This window comes from Anarhichas minor, unplaced genomic scaffold, assembly GCF_050575085.1.
Source record: "Anarhichas minor isolate MPS153535 unplaced genomic scaffold, ASM5057508v1 ptg000010l, whole genome shotgun sequence".
Lineage (NCBI taxonomy): Eukaryota > Metazoa > Chordata > Actinopteri > Perciformes > Anarhichadidae > Anarhichas > Anarhichas minor.
In genome coordinates this window covers 5,910,764-5,924,813 of record NW_027466456.1, presented here as the reverse complement: position 1 = coordinate 5,924,813, position 14,050 = coordinate 5,910,764, and the positions used below count along the sequence as shown (strand labels likewise).

The 14,050-nt window shown below is 45.6% G+C and overlaps 1 protein-coding gene across 1 annotated transcript; it reads left to right on the top strand.

Annotated features, from left to right (window-relative positions):
• Positions 1-733: 733 nt before the first annotated feature.
• Positions 734-13,874, top strand: ankrd24 (ankyrin repeat domain 24). The gene is made up of 23 exons (XM_076088594.1): positions 734-808; positions 1,064-1,132; positions 2,998-3,128; positions 3,468-3,556; positions 3,638-3,702; positions 3,856-3,913; positions 4,187-4,257; positions 4,464-4,570; positions 5,181-5,353; positions 6,046-6,068; positions 6,299-6,391; positions 6,678-6,794; positions 6,882-7,001; positions 7,109-7,238; positions 7,384-7,562; positions 8,006-8,169; positions 8,571-9,340; positions 9,442-9,758; positions 10,436-10,669; positions 11,781-11,957; positions 12,038-12,208; positions 12,362-12,427; positions 13,441-13,874. Exons 2-23 carry the CDS (start codon positions 1,097-1,099, stop codon positions 13,507-13,509), a joined length of 3,360 nt encoding a protein of 1,119 aa, XP_075944709.1. The 5' UTR covers positions 734-808; positions 1,064-1,096; the 3' UTR covers positions 13,510-13,874.
• The last annotated feature ends 176 nt before the right edge of the window (positions 13,875-14,050 follow it).

Below are 14,050 nucleotides of genomic sequence, written 5' to 3'. Positions count from 1 at the left end.
CATTTACTGCCCTCCTTTGGTGGCGGGTGTGTATTACATGTATCGTTTCTATTTTTTGATAACAACAGAGGCAAGTCTAATTTTACTTGATAGTTTGGGAAAGTAATACAAAAAAAATAAAAGTTTGGCAAAGTAAATGAGGTAAAGATGGCCTAACTTAATTCGTATCCAATTACGACCAAGAACAGGGCAACGTGGATGAAAGGAGTTAACGCCAGGACTTCAGTAAAATATCTATTTATTAAAGTATTTAAGCCCACTAGCACCCAAACTCATAGAGTAATATTTAGTTAAGCCCTGCATCGAAGTATTGTATACATTTTTCACTCACCTCGCTCTTTATTACAGTACAAAGGTAGTTGCTTCCGGGTTCAGCTCCTCCAGCGTTGCCATTGGTTAAATTCACTATACCGTTTCAATGATTGGTTGAAAATGCCCAAAATAATGAACTTTCTCATAAACCCACCCCCCTCCGTTAAAGCGTGAGCTCGAGCTACCGACACAATGACAAAGTTGGACAAGACGGAATGCTTCTCTACTATTAACTCTGGCATGTTAAACCCAAAATAACAGCACCGCACTTTACTACCACGTTGTGCAAGATGTCCCGCACGCGACAGTACATATCATCCATCATCGCCAATCAAACGCTGATCCGGTGTTTTGCGCAATGCTGATTGGTTGATTTACGATGGGGGCGGGTGCATTGCTGCTGTCCGCCAGGGAGCAGTGACGATGGTGTGTTGCTGCGCGCCGCTGATGGTACAGAAGGAAAACTCACCTGGAGCTGGACTGTCAGGTTTTGCAGGTCAGTTTATACATGTGTGTTGACAACATTATTATCTGTATTATAATATTATAATTAACTGGGTTATAATAGTCTGGCGTTGGCACATTCCTTAAGTATTCCTAAAATGTTGGAGCACCATGATGTTGCAATGTTGCTGGGACAATTGTTGATGACTTAGTGATGGGTAAATAAATTCAAGCCACTTTAAGACACAGCCTGAAGCTGTTGCTTACAATAACACTCATGTTTGTGTCTTTGCCTTGTTCATTGCAGTGTTAGTGTAGAGACGGAGGCCATCAAACCATTATGAAGAGTCTGAAGGCAAAGTTTAAAAAGACTGAGGTAAGCGCCATCTGTTGGTGCCATGTGGAGCGTTACAGTTGGATGTATTTAAAAGTAGTACACCTGTGTGCTACAAGCTATTTAGAGATATAAGCCACAACAAGCTGTGTTTTAACCTAATATTACAGCATTCACCTGCTCCTATATAGATCCCAGGTTGCTCCTTTTGTGTGTGTGAGTGTGTGTGTGTGTGTGTGTGTGAGTGTGTGTGTGAGTGAGTGAATGGGGGGACCCTGGGATTCAGTGTCACTGAGCAGCAGCAGGAGAGCAGGGCTGTCTCCAGACTGCTGCTATAACCAGAGATCTCAGGTAGCCTTTAATTATTCACACATGTGCGTGCACACACACACACACACACACACAAAGGAACCCCACTTTCCTGCTGTCATCCCGGTGCTACTCTGAAGGGTTTTGTAATGTGCGATTTAACCTTGTTCCCTAATGTACTTCATTTTTAGGATTCTACTTATTTGGCCTGCTCCATGTAGCGAGCTGCTTGTTGCAGGCCGACACACTGGGGTCAGTGACCTTGCAGCGCTGGTGGAGGCAGAGAAACTAGCAACCGCTGGCTCTACAGTGTGGTCTGAGCATTTGGATCCTGGTGATGCTTTTAGCACCATTACAGCCTGTTAGTGTCCATCGCCTTCTGGTGAAACTCTACCTCCCTGTTAGTAATTACCACTACAACAGTGACAAGGAGGATCCTTTTGGATGAGTGGTTTCACTTAGTAGCCATTGAAGTTAAGAATACATCTCCCAGGGTTTTCCACACAAATAAACCTCCCCGTATAGCCTGAGAGACGCATACTCTCCATAAGCTAAGAGACTAGAGATTTGAGCTTGTTTGTCTGCCTCATGATGTCCCCTCCGCCACGTAAATGACCGTCCAAACTTGCAGAAGAGAGCCAGCTTGTTTCTCCTCTTTTTGCTGAGTCCTCGCATCACACAGGCCCTGCTCTGTAACTGCAGAGAAACAGATCTACAGTATGACGCTGCCAGGGGAGGGGGGGTAACGTCCAGGACCTGACACAAAAAAAAAACTAATTGGAGAGAAGGAGGACGTTTGCTACAGAGAAGTAGGCTGCAGAGAAATTAATAGGTTAGAGAAAGGAGGACAGTGAGGAAAGGAAGGAGGTGGCAGTGTGTGAGGTGCAGTGGACAGACCGGCTATGTCCCTGCTAGCAGCTGAGGCAGGATGATGGGATAGCGTTTTGGATGCGGACAGGGAGCAGCATATTGCAGGGATACTGTGTGTGTGAGTGTGTGTCAGAGTTTTTTTGTGTGGCGAGCTATTTGATTTCAATGGAGGTGTGATTTTGAGGATAGCATAAATTCTCCGGTATGTAGATCTATACTATGACGCTGTTGTGACCTCTGAAGGGTATCTGGTAGAAAGTTATGGGTGGCAGAGTTCTCTGCAGTATCGAATGTAACTGTGTTATGCAGCGAGGCGGCAGTGTGTATTGTCAGGCAGGACACACAGCGGTGGCTTGGTACTCTGTGGCTGTATTTAGCTGTATTTAGCTGTGTGTGTGTGTGCCCTACTAAGCGGTATGGATCCTCAGCAGCCTGTTTTTAGCCTGATGAAGCGGTTCTGTCCTTGTTTCAGCCTGCTGCCGCTGCCAGTAGGTATCTTCTCTCTCTATCCACAAATCACAGGGATAGGAAAGGAAATATCCCTCTATTTTATAATATTTCTGTCTTTAAAGTAGCGTGTTGTTACTTATAAAACTTGTATCTCTGGGCACCATTCTAACATCTAATCATCTATTGTTTTCTTTGTTATGAGATATGCTGTGTGTGGTATCAGTTTCCGTTGGGGCGGTTCAAGGTGGTGACCCGTTCTCTGACTTGGTCCCCCTCAGAGTCAGGACTGGAGTAAGAGTGATGAGAGGCTCCTGCAGGCTGTGGAGCAGAATGAGCCCGACAAAGTCTCCGCTCTCATCGTCAAAAAAGGCCTCTGTCCCACCAAACTGGATGCCGAGGGCAAGTCAGCGTAAGTTGGGCACCTAGTGTTTACCTTTTTATTTATTAGAAGTAAATGCCTTACGTTTGTATTCCTTTCAGTTACACTCATTAGCGTCGTGGTTATTTTTAATAACCGCTGTTGTTGCTCCCGGCCATGTGAAACACAATTTATTGTGCAGCAGCAAAGTAGTTTCCCATGGAAATGCCTAAACGGGGAAGATTTATTGCCTCCTTTCTCTTGCACTAAAAATAAAGTGATGAGTGGAATCAGCAGTTGGAGCTGAACAATTCTCGGAATTTTATATGGAAACCGATTCTCACATCTCAACTCTCGTGACATGTATATTGTCCTTGGTCCTTCCGGCAGGTTCCACGTCTGTGCATCCCGGGGCCGGCTGGACTGTCTGGAGGTCATCATCTCTCACGGAGCAGACGTCAACGTCACTGATGGCGCTGGTAGGGAATTATCAAATACAGGTTTTATCTCATGAATTGTCATGAATTGTTTATAAATGTCTGTTTCATAACCGGTTGCAGGCTTCAGCGCGCTTCACCTCGCAGCCAAAAACGGCCAATCAGAGTGTTTGAAAAGACTCTTACAGGTAAAACACAGAAGGACAGTATTTTCAGGTTTAACCAACGAATACTGTAAAATATTAATGGAATAATGTAAGCTCGAATTTTAAGACGCCACTAATTACAGATGGTTTATCTTTTACTGCTTATTGCTTTTTTTTTCTTTTTTTTCCCGACAGGAGAGATTAGCAGTAGACTGCATCGACACCTTTGGGAGGACACCGCTTCATCATGCAGGTCCCAGTTAATGAATTATGACACCAGTTTTGATACTAAAGATTAACTTTGCATACAACAAATACCGCTCATAGATCCCATCCGACATGTTTTAAGTATTAAAAGTAAACAGGTGTAAAGGAACACTGAAGCTAGACTTGACAAAAATATTTTATCTAACACCCAACTGAACAGAGAGGTGCTTAGAGATTTAAACTGCATTTCTCAAAGGCCGCTACATGTTGCTGTATGTAAACACCTGATATTGACTGTAATTGTGATCATTTCCTGCAGCGGTCAGTGGCTGCTTGTCCTGCTGTGAGACCCTGTGGGATTTTAAAGCTGATCTGGATGTCCAGGATGGGGTATGTTGAAGGGTTTGAATAAAGTTTGGGCTGCGTTTTCTGTTTTGAATTGTTATGTGAGATGAATAAATAAATGAATCAGTATTAACTTTTTATTTACCTACTTTATTTGCTCTTATGTAGTACTTTAGACATCATTATCAAACATGTAAAATGTGTTGTTGCTGCATGATGCTTGAATAACCGTGTGTATCTCTCTCTGTCAGGACGGGGCCACCCCTCTGATCTTAGCGGCTCAGATGAGCAGAGTGGAGCTGTGTGTCTTTCTGTTGGGTCGAGGTGCCAATGCAAACATGCAAGACAACCAGGGAAGGTACTGGACTGTTAATAATACTCTGGGGGTTTGATGAGGCAAGCGGGACGGCTGGATCCGGATTGCTCTCTTGTAGCTGCTGCTGAAGCTTTGACAGATGGAATGACGGCCTGCTGAGGCCGACTGCGGCATTGAAACAGCCTTCTTAGCTGTGCTGGAACCAAATAAACCTCTGCAGGATTATTCTCACAGCAGTGGGGTTGTCTGGCTCAGGGTACAGGAAGGATTCCCATTGAAGTCTCCAGAGCTTTGGGTAGATTTGGAAGGATGCAGGTCAAGACTTCCAGCAGGGACCAAGAGCTTTCAGTTTAGCTTTGGATATCTGCTTGCAGAGGATTATTAGAGACATTTGTTCAGGCCACATCATTGTATCTAATGGAAATAATTCCAACGCCTTTTCCTGCAATTCATCCTGAATCACAATCTGATCGGTATCTTTGGAATCCGTGACCAAATTGAAAATAGAGTTCTGTGGGTTTAAGCGTTACTAATGACACACAGGCTGATGATTTATCAGTCTGAAATGGCTGTATGCAATTCGCCTGCATTGTTAGTTTCCTCAGTAAGGCTGTTTTCCTGTTGAACTATGATGTTTTGTTTGGAATCGCAGGTCTGCATTGATGCTGGCGTGTGAGAGCGACGGCGTTGAGACCGTAGCAGCTCTGCTGAGAGGCGGGGCCGACACGCAGCTGGTTGACGCCCTTGGACACAAAGCTACCGACTACAGTGTAACAACGGGCAACCACCGCATCATGCAAATATTGCAGGACGGAGCACCTCCAGGTACAGTATGAGGCACCTGGAGAGATAGACGTGATTGAAGATCCCACAAGGCTCCTTCGACAGTTCACACTCTTTATAATCATATTATCACAAATGTAAATGAAACAGCTTATGACAGCATTTCTTTGAAAATATAAAGTGGCAGCATGATGTGAAACACGTGGCAGCGACATCTAACAGATCCTCAGATCCAGTTTGTGGCTTCTGTCTGTGGCTGTGCTGCTCTGGATCCTGGCTGTGACTCTGCTCCTCCAGGGAAACTGTAATAGTAAGAAGTGGATCAGGAGGACAGCTGGGTGTGAAGTGGGGTTTGAAAAAAAGAGAGAGAGAGAGAGAGAGAGAGAGAGAAGGCTTTTTCCACTTTTATCTCCCAACAAAGACATTGCTGCTATATGGAAAACAGATGTGCGGCTGGTTTGAAAGGGAGATCAAGGAGAGAATTTGGTGTGCATATGATGCCTGACCACATTAGTTTTATTCTATAATTGGAGATTTTAGTTTTTTTTAAAACTACAAGACACATGGATGATACTAATACAAATGTTAGAAAAGAGACGTAATTTAAAAGGAAGTGAGAGTATATTACTTGCGTATGTGCACGTATTCACATGTACCTCTAGCTGTTTGCTGATCTCATTGCTTTTGAGGTTAAAGTGTCTTGCTGTGTGTTTTCTTTCCCTCTGCGTACGAAGCTCCTGAGGGCGCAGGCGAAGAGGTAATGTTGCATAGCTGCGTGTTGGATCACTCCCTCCATCAAATGAGATCATGGCCCACTTGGGCCGTTCATATTGTGCATGTTTTTCCAATATGAGGTCATTATTTTTGTGGGCTGCTTTCTTTTTGTTTTGACCTTCGCTCCTCTTTGTTGCTAACCCTTTGTCTTAACTTGGTTTATGTTGAGTTTGACCTCGGCTTGTCTGTGATCAACCTCCCACCCCCACGCAGCCCCCCCAAGTCCCCTCAGGCAACTCATCAATGCAAGGGGGCACTACACCCCGCAAACGGAAAGCTCCTCCACCGCCCCGCTCTCCTCTCCAGGTACTGTGAGAAAAATCTCACTGGATGGAAAACACTTTTTAGCTTTACGGTATTTTAAGCGTGTATATATGTAGTCCATTCACCTTTAACATCAGTTTTCACACTTATAAAAAGAAACAGTGTCTACCACTACTACTATGTGAGAGCAAACAAGTGTCCATAATAGATGCTAATCCCATTGGTAATATCTCTGTAGTCCAATATTGCGTCTCGAGAGATTAACTAAAGAGTATTATGTCCTTGATGACTAACAAAGATTCATTCTATTCTGTTTCCCATCACAAAGATCCAGGGTTTGCCACCCTCTCCAAAGCCGCGGAGTCCTGCTCCGTCTGCCCAGTCACCTGAGCCCCAATCTCTTTCCCCATCTCCCCAGCCTACAGAAACACAGCAATCAGCCCAGGTTAGCACTGTAAATCTTGATTTTTCATGTAACATGAAATGCAGACTTTATCAGGTGCTCACATTTCTTGTGGTTGTCTGTGTAAAGGCAGAGGATGAAGAGGTGTTTGAGGAGATTCGCCGACTGCGTCTGGAGAGAGGCCGTCTGCTCCAGAAGATCAAAGCCTTTGAGCTGCAGCAACAGAGCGCCATCTCTGCCTTGGAGGAGGTACTACACACATCCAGCGGCAACACCTGTATCAGAGAAAACAGCGCATTTGTGAAGACTTAGGGTTGCTTGTTATAACCACCATTTTTCTTACATGTGCACTCTAGTTTTCCCAACTAAAGCAGCATCTAAAGGAGACACAGGCAGAGAGAGACAAGCTGCTTGATGAGCTGAAGGGAGGCCATGGTATTGGGGCCAGTGACTCTGAGGACATGGATGAAATGTTTGACTTCCCAGGTATGTATTTACATGTGCTTCCCATAGCCTGATAGAGAGCATGCATGTACTTCCCTGCTATTCCACATGGGCATTCCCGTGTGTATCCCATCAGGAAGTACACGGATTGATTATTGTTGTCGGTTCTCTTTAACTTTGCCTCTAGAGAAGCTGCTCTCCAAGCGCTCCAGAGCCTCCCCTGCTCAGGATGAGGCCACTTCTCAAGGAGACGCAGACTCGGCCAACCCCTCCCCTGTCCCCGGAGACCCGGGGACTGTTGCCGAGCTGCGTAAACAAATAGAGGAACTTGCCTCACAAAACTCTGAACTAGCTCTCAAAGTGCAGGTGAGGTCAGAGAGAGTACAAATGCACAAAAACGAAAAAATACTCATTCAACTGGCATGCCAGGTTATGTCTGCATGGGCTTCAATTTATAAATGATTTATGCATTTATGACAGAAACCCATATGTATAATTAATAGGATTTAAATTCTGCTGCTGCATTGATTGTTGAATTTCTTTTCAATCTCAAGAACAATCAAGTACAAGTACTCCAGTAAATCACTGGAGTACTCTTTTAGGTAACGAGTACCTGCAGTCGATGGTGCTCACCTACTTACAAGCCTAGCATTATAGGTTTTACTAAAATGTGAAGTGTACTTTAAGGGCACTACATGTAAATGATGCATTTTCAGCTTACAGTACATATCTCCACATTGACTGATAAACAGTTACTGAATGGTGATAACTTCCATACGTTACTGTAATCTCCTCCGTGTTGTGCACAGATGCTGGAGATGTTTGAGAAGGACGACACAGACATGCAGAGCTCCAGCTCGGACTTTGTCCCCATAGTCCAGTACGAGACCCTGAGGAAGGAGTTTGAAGTCCTTCAGGAGCGCCTCTCTCAGGCCCAGGCTTCAGACGAGGCCTCCAGCGTGGCAGAGGACTGGTATGACTGATTAATTCATACGAACTCAAGTGGCCATCACAGAACACATTCACTGGAGCTCTACGGAATCAGATCAAGACTTTTATTCTGAGATGTGCTCACTTCATTTCTAAAGTCTCAACAGTATCTTTTGAGGGTCTCCATCAGGGCCATTTTTTAAAAGTGCTGAGCATTTACATTTTTCCTGCAGTTTGGGCTGTTCCTCAGACAAATCAAGCGGCGTCACCGTCTGCTTTGTAAAATTGCGATTTCTCATAAATGATTAATCCTGCATATTATCTTCATGTTGATCAGTACTGGAAATAACCCCTAGCATGGGTTTATGGTGTTATGATGTTAGACATGTTTTCATTGTTTGAGTTAGTGCAGGAACGATTACCAATCTTTGTCTTGTTCTGCAGTGGTGATGAGAAGTCTCAGGAAGGAGGTGCAGATGCAGAGAGTGTGGCTCTTAAGAAGAAGCTGCGAGGGCTGAAGGAGCAGTTGGCCTCCTCCCAGTCTGAGCTGGAGGAGTTGAAAGAGCAGATGCGCCTCGGGGTGCTCTCTGTGGAGTGTGGTGAAGGGGACACTGCCGCAGCAGGTGCTGGGGCCGCAGAGGAGTGTCCGAACCAGGAGGCACGGCAGCTGAGAGCGAGGGTGACGGAGCTAGAGGAGGAGCTAGCTAAGAGACTGGCCGAAGAGGGAGGTCAGAGCAGCCGCGACAGTGACACAATCAAACAGCTGACAGAGAAAGTAGAGGAACTCCGTGCTGCTCTGTCCCAGAGAAAGTCCGCGAAAGAAGAAGGGGAGAAAGACGGCGAGAGCAAAAAGACAGTGAAGGGCCTCCGTGACAAAGTTGCTGAGTTGGAGGCAGCCCTGGCAGAGGGCAGAACATCGGGGAAAGATGGAGGAGCAGCAGGAGATGGAGATCAGATCCGTCGTCTCCAGGAGCGTTTGGGAGAGCTAGAGGGCGAGCTGAGGAAGTCTGTGCCCCGCTCCGAGTTGGAGGAGGTGCAGGTGACTCTGGGGCTTCAGTGTGAGCAGCTGGCCAGGGAGAGGTCGGACGTGGCCAGAAGGCTCAACAATGCACTCCTGGATCTGGAGAGACTCAGGCCTCCTCCACGCGGAGATGACGAAGAGGAGGAAGAAGAGGAGGAGCATTCAGAGAGCTCAGAGCCCTCGGGCATATCAGGTGTGCGCTGTTGTTTTTTTCTACTTTAAGCATCCAAGTAAAATGCAAGATTATTGACTTTTCTTTCCGTTTTGTGAACGATCATGCCTCTGTCCAATCAGAGCACTCCAGACGCACCATGGCGGCAGTGAGAGAAGAACTGGAGGTTGCCAGGCAGGAAGCAGCCCAGGCTCTGGACTGCCTGTGTGCTGAGCGGGAGAACCGGGCACAGGACACCCTGCAGCTGAAAGACGCAGTGCCACTCTCAAAACATAGGGAGGCGCTGTCTGCGGTATCACAGCAGCTAGCTCAGACTCTGCAAGAGCTCCAAGAGGAGAAGACCCTTCGTAGTCAGGCTGAGGAGCAAGCTGCCGGACTAGAGGCCAAACTGCAGGCCATGCAGGATGCCGTACCCAAAGAGGAGCATGAGAAAGTCAAGGTCAGCAGGAATCAAAACAAATCTGATGATGACACTGATCTAGAGTTGCAGTTCAGTCAAAATGATTTAGAAATAGGGAGGATATGCAGGCGTACAGGCTTGGACGAAGGTCGGTCTGAACAATTAATCAAAAATGTATCAAAATCACAATATTGTGCTGAGGGAGCTGAGGCAGCACTGCAATTTTCAAATTGCCGGAGGCACAATATTTATTAAAGGAAACGTGTCAAAATAAAATGTTAAAGCTACTACAAGGAACTTTCAATTTCTGTTGATTTTGGCTGTCCTTGTGGACAAAAGTGTTTCCGAGCAGCAGTGTGAGACTGTTTCACAACCAGCTAAAAGTCACAGTCACAGTTTTCACAAAATAAGTCCCTCACTGTTTAGAACGAGGTTTTTCAAAGGGACACACAAGTTAAAGCATCTTATTTGTTCGTAGCAGCTGCTTTTAGCTGTTTCCATTGTGTTGTCTGATTAACAAGGGGGTACAACATTAGCTGTTGATCATTACTTAGTGTGGCTTTTTTTACTGTTAGCTGGTAGAACTAGAAGGAATTATAATCCAATGGGTTGTTACACATATTTAACTTAAGATATTAGAGTATTTTGCTCTGGCTTTCTACGTATGTTACTGGTCAGACTGATTAGAATTAATCCTTGCGCTTTCTGTCTTTTAGGCAGAGCTCCAGCACTCCCTACAGGCCGGTGAGAGCAGTGCAGCAGCAGCCCAGGAGGCTCTTCTCGAGAAGGAGATGGAGCTGAGGGAGCTGAAGTCCCAGAAGGCTGCAGAACGGGGTCTGATCTCCAAGGAGGACCACGAAGCCCTGCGGCTCTCTCTGCAGGCTGAGATCAACGCCGCCGCAGCCCGTTTCAACGTTCTCACTCGCAAACACGAGAAGACCTGCACTGAGGTGTGTGTGTGTGTGTGTTATTGAGTCTGCCTTGTCCAATCCCTTCAAATGCCATCTAAAGCCACATCCGATGTTATTGTGCCTGCCACAAAGTAATCTGTGTTCCATGAAGGCCTTTTTCCTGCCTCTACATTATTCATATGTGTATTATTTTCTCTATTCAGTACGTCCCTCTGTTTCATTGATCCCTCTGTATATGTGCCTACTGATGCAATGAAGTACTGTTGTATGTGCACTATAGGCTGCTAATGACACTTCAAAAGTCATTTCCATAAAAACTCTCACTTTGTAAACTGGGTAATTGCCTCTCCGCCTCAAGTTGGCAAACACAGAGGTTAATAAGGGGCCACATCTTCACATGGAGAAAGACATTAAATTAGCTTTTATGCTCTTCACAAATTGAGTCCTGCTAAAAGTAGAAGGGATTCAATAGCAAAAACACAGGCTGTTTGTAATAAAATCCAAGAGTAGGATTTTGTGTTGGCGGGTGCTTACACACACATAGTAAGTACATTTATGCTGATAATGGAGGCAGTATCATCACAAAGTCACATTTCCCTGAGATAAAGCAACAAAAGCAAATGCGTATACATTTACTGTAGCGTGGTTTATTGTATTTATGTGCACTGTAGCGTGGGTGTGCGAAGATCAAAGAGAGAGCCGTTACAATGGGAAACAGGAATTTCCTTTGAGCAAAAATTCAGTGGTTTGGGGGAATAATGATGCTGAAGAAAAATATTTTACATTTGACTCAAGATGAAAACAGGAAGAAGAGGGTATGTTCACCCTCTAAATCAGGAAGCAAGACAAGGTATAGCATGAGATGTTACTATGGAAATGACCAAACCAAACAGCAAAGTAGTAGTGGGGAAGGTTTTCTACCACCGACACAGGTAAACACATCAAATATTTCCTGGAGTATCTGTCTGTATGAACGGTATTAATTACGGCAGCAACCGTAATTCCCCTTTCAATACCAAACTCCAGTGCTCCTGGATCAGCCTCCACTTCTGCAAAAGCAGAAAGCGTCAGAATTTTTAGACGTGATCAAACAGACTGACACAGACCTTGCTGAAGTGACAAGGTGCCACTGGTGGTTTTACCGGTCTAGGTGTTCCAGGTGCAGAGGGAGGCTCTGTTTAACAAGAGTGAGCGACAGGTCGCGGAGTCCCAGCTGGCCACGGTGCAGCAGCAGCTAGCCGAACTACAGGCCCAATCCAGCCACATCCAGGAGCTCCACAAGGGCATCCAGGAATCCCAGGGCCTGGTCAAAGAGAGGGACCGCAAGGTGAGAGTTCAGATGGCCAAACAACTGCTGTTAAAGCACCTTTGAAGTGGCTCAAACTCATGCCCTCTGTCTTTGTGCAGATAACAGAGCTGTCCAAGGAGATGTTTCGTTTAAAGGAGGCCCTGGGAGCTCTGTCACCTCCTCTGGGCATCACCACCACCTCATCCTCCTCCTCATCTACCCATCATGGCAACCCCGGGCAGCAAGTGGCACTGCAGAACAGGATCGCCATACTCACCCAGCAGCTCCAGGTGAGGAGAGCACTGACACTAGGGATGTGTGAAGTGAAGACAAAAACAGGATTTCCAAGACTTCTTTTCTCACTTCTTCAGACCATATCGACCATCATCTATAAAAACAACAAAACAGACATGACAGTTACATTTTCTGTGACCTTTTTGCAGGATTGGGAGAGAAAGCACAAACAGGTGGTGACTGTGTATCGTACGCATTTACTGGCAGCTGTACAGGTGAGTTGAATGCACACATCCGCGCCAGAGCACAAACTAAGACGGAACCCTGTGTTATGAGATGGAAAAAGGTTTCCACGTGTGTATGCGTGGATCTCATGATGGATGGATCAGTGAAATGTTCTACATGCAACTGGCTGGACAGACGCTCAGTGAACGGCACTGACCGCTGGATTTGAGTTTGTCCCCCTTTGTGGCGCAGACCATTAAGAGTGGTCCGTCCACCATCTCTGCTTACCAGATAAAAGTGGATGAAATTTCAGAAGAGGTGCAGGCAAAAAGGACTCGACTCATTCTCTCGTTCTATCAGTTTAATCATATATTCCACAACTACGGTGCACACAATAGCCATTTCTTTTGTCATGTTGGTTGTAATGAGAGATTGCTCAGGTGTCGTTGACCGTAAAGAGAACTGTTGGCTTCTTATTTATGCTTCTAGCAGGTTAGGGATGCATGGGTAGGCTGGCCCGTGTGCTTAATCTCTCTTCCTGGTGCATCAGGCATTGAGATTGAATGACCATATTATTCATATTTTATTTTGCTCAACACATTTAAAGGTGTCAGGTTCCCGGGTGTACAGACTGAGCACATTACTTTTCTCCTGGGTTTGTGTTTTCACACTTTGAAAGAGGCCTATAGCGTTACAGTCAATCCGTGCAATCTGATCGTAAGAACAGTATAATCAGCAAAAGCCTCTAGGTCCTAGTCAGCCTGATTAGTGGCTTGATGACTGCTTGCCATAGTGGGATGGCATCTCTTTTCAGTGGTAGTGTTAGCCCCCCCACTTTCCCTCTCTTCATGCACAGTTTTTTTTTGGTTTATGGCCAGCTTGAAGGCAGTCTTTCCTTAGCCGATCCTGCAAATTTCAGTTTGCTGCTCTGCAAGGATGAGTGGGTAAACCTAAAGAGCCCGTTATGGGGGCTCTGCCTGTGCTCATAGAAGAAAAACTAAAAGCAATGTGGAATACAATGTAGAAACTTCATTTTCTTACACTGGTGTGTGTTGCCCAGCAGGGCCGTATGGATGAAGAGGTGCAGGGTCTGCTTCTCCAAATCCTGAGGATGTCACAGCCGGGACACTGAACCTCATAACGCCTGCAGGTTTCTCTCCACCTCCAGTCCCTTGACTGGTCAGCATGTAGCAGCTCCAGCTCAGCAACCTGCGGGACCAGCATCACAGAAACCTCGTCCAGGAAGCCAAATACAACTGATCTGTGTTCAGACATAGCTGCATGTGTACAATACAGTAACTTAAACAACAGTCGCAAGGCTTGACTGATGAGCAAACAGTGAAAAACAGAACTGCAGAGTGCCTTCACGGCTGGATAAGTTAAATGACAGCAGCCTATAAATCAGGGGTGTGTGGTAGCAGAAAGTGAATGTGAACAGAGAGTGTAGAAGATGTGCATTGATTGTGTGAAAAGCATTTTGATTTTATACAATATTATTATAATAAAAAAAGGAAAAACAAACCGCTACGCTGTTGATCCTCTTCTTTGTACCTCGCTTCATGCACAGATACTGTAGATCAAACAAACAACAGCTTCTACGCTGTCCCTCGCATCTATTTTTGGGGTGATGGAAATCTGAACTCTTAATTTGGCTGGAGCATGTGTGCATGGAA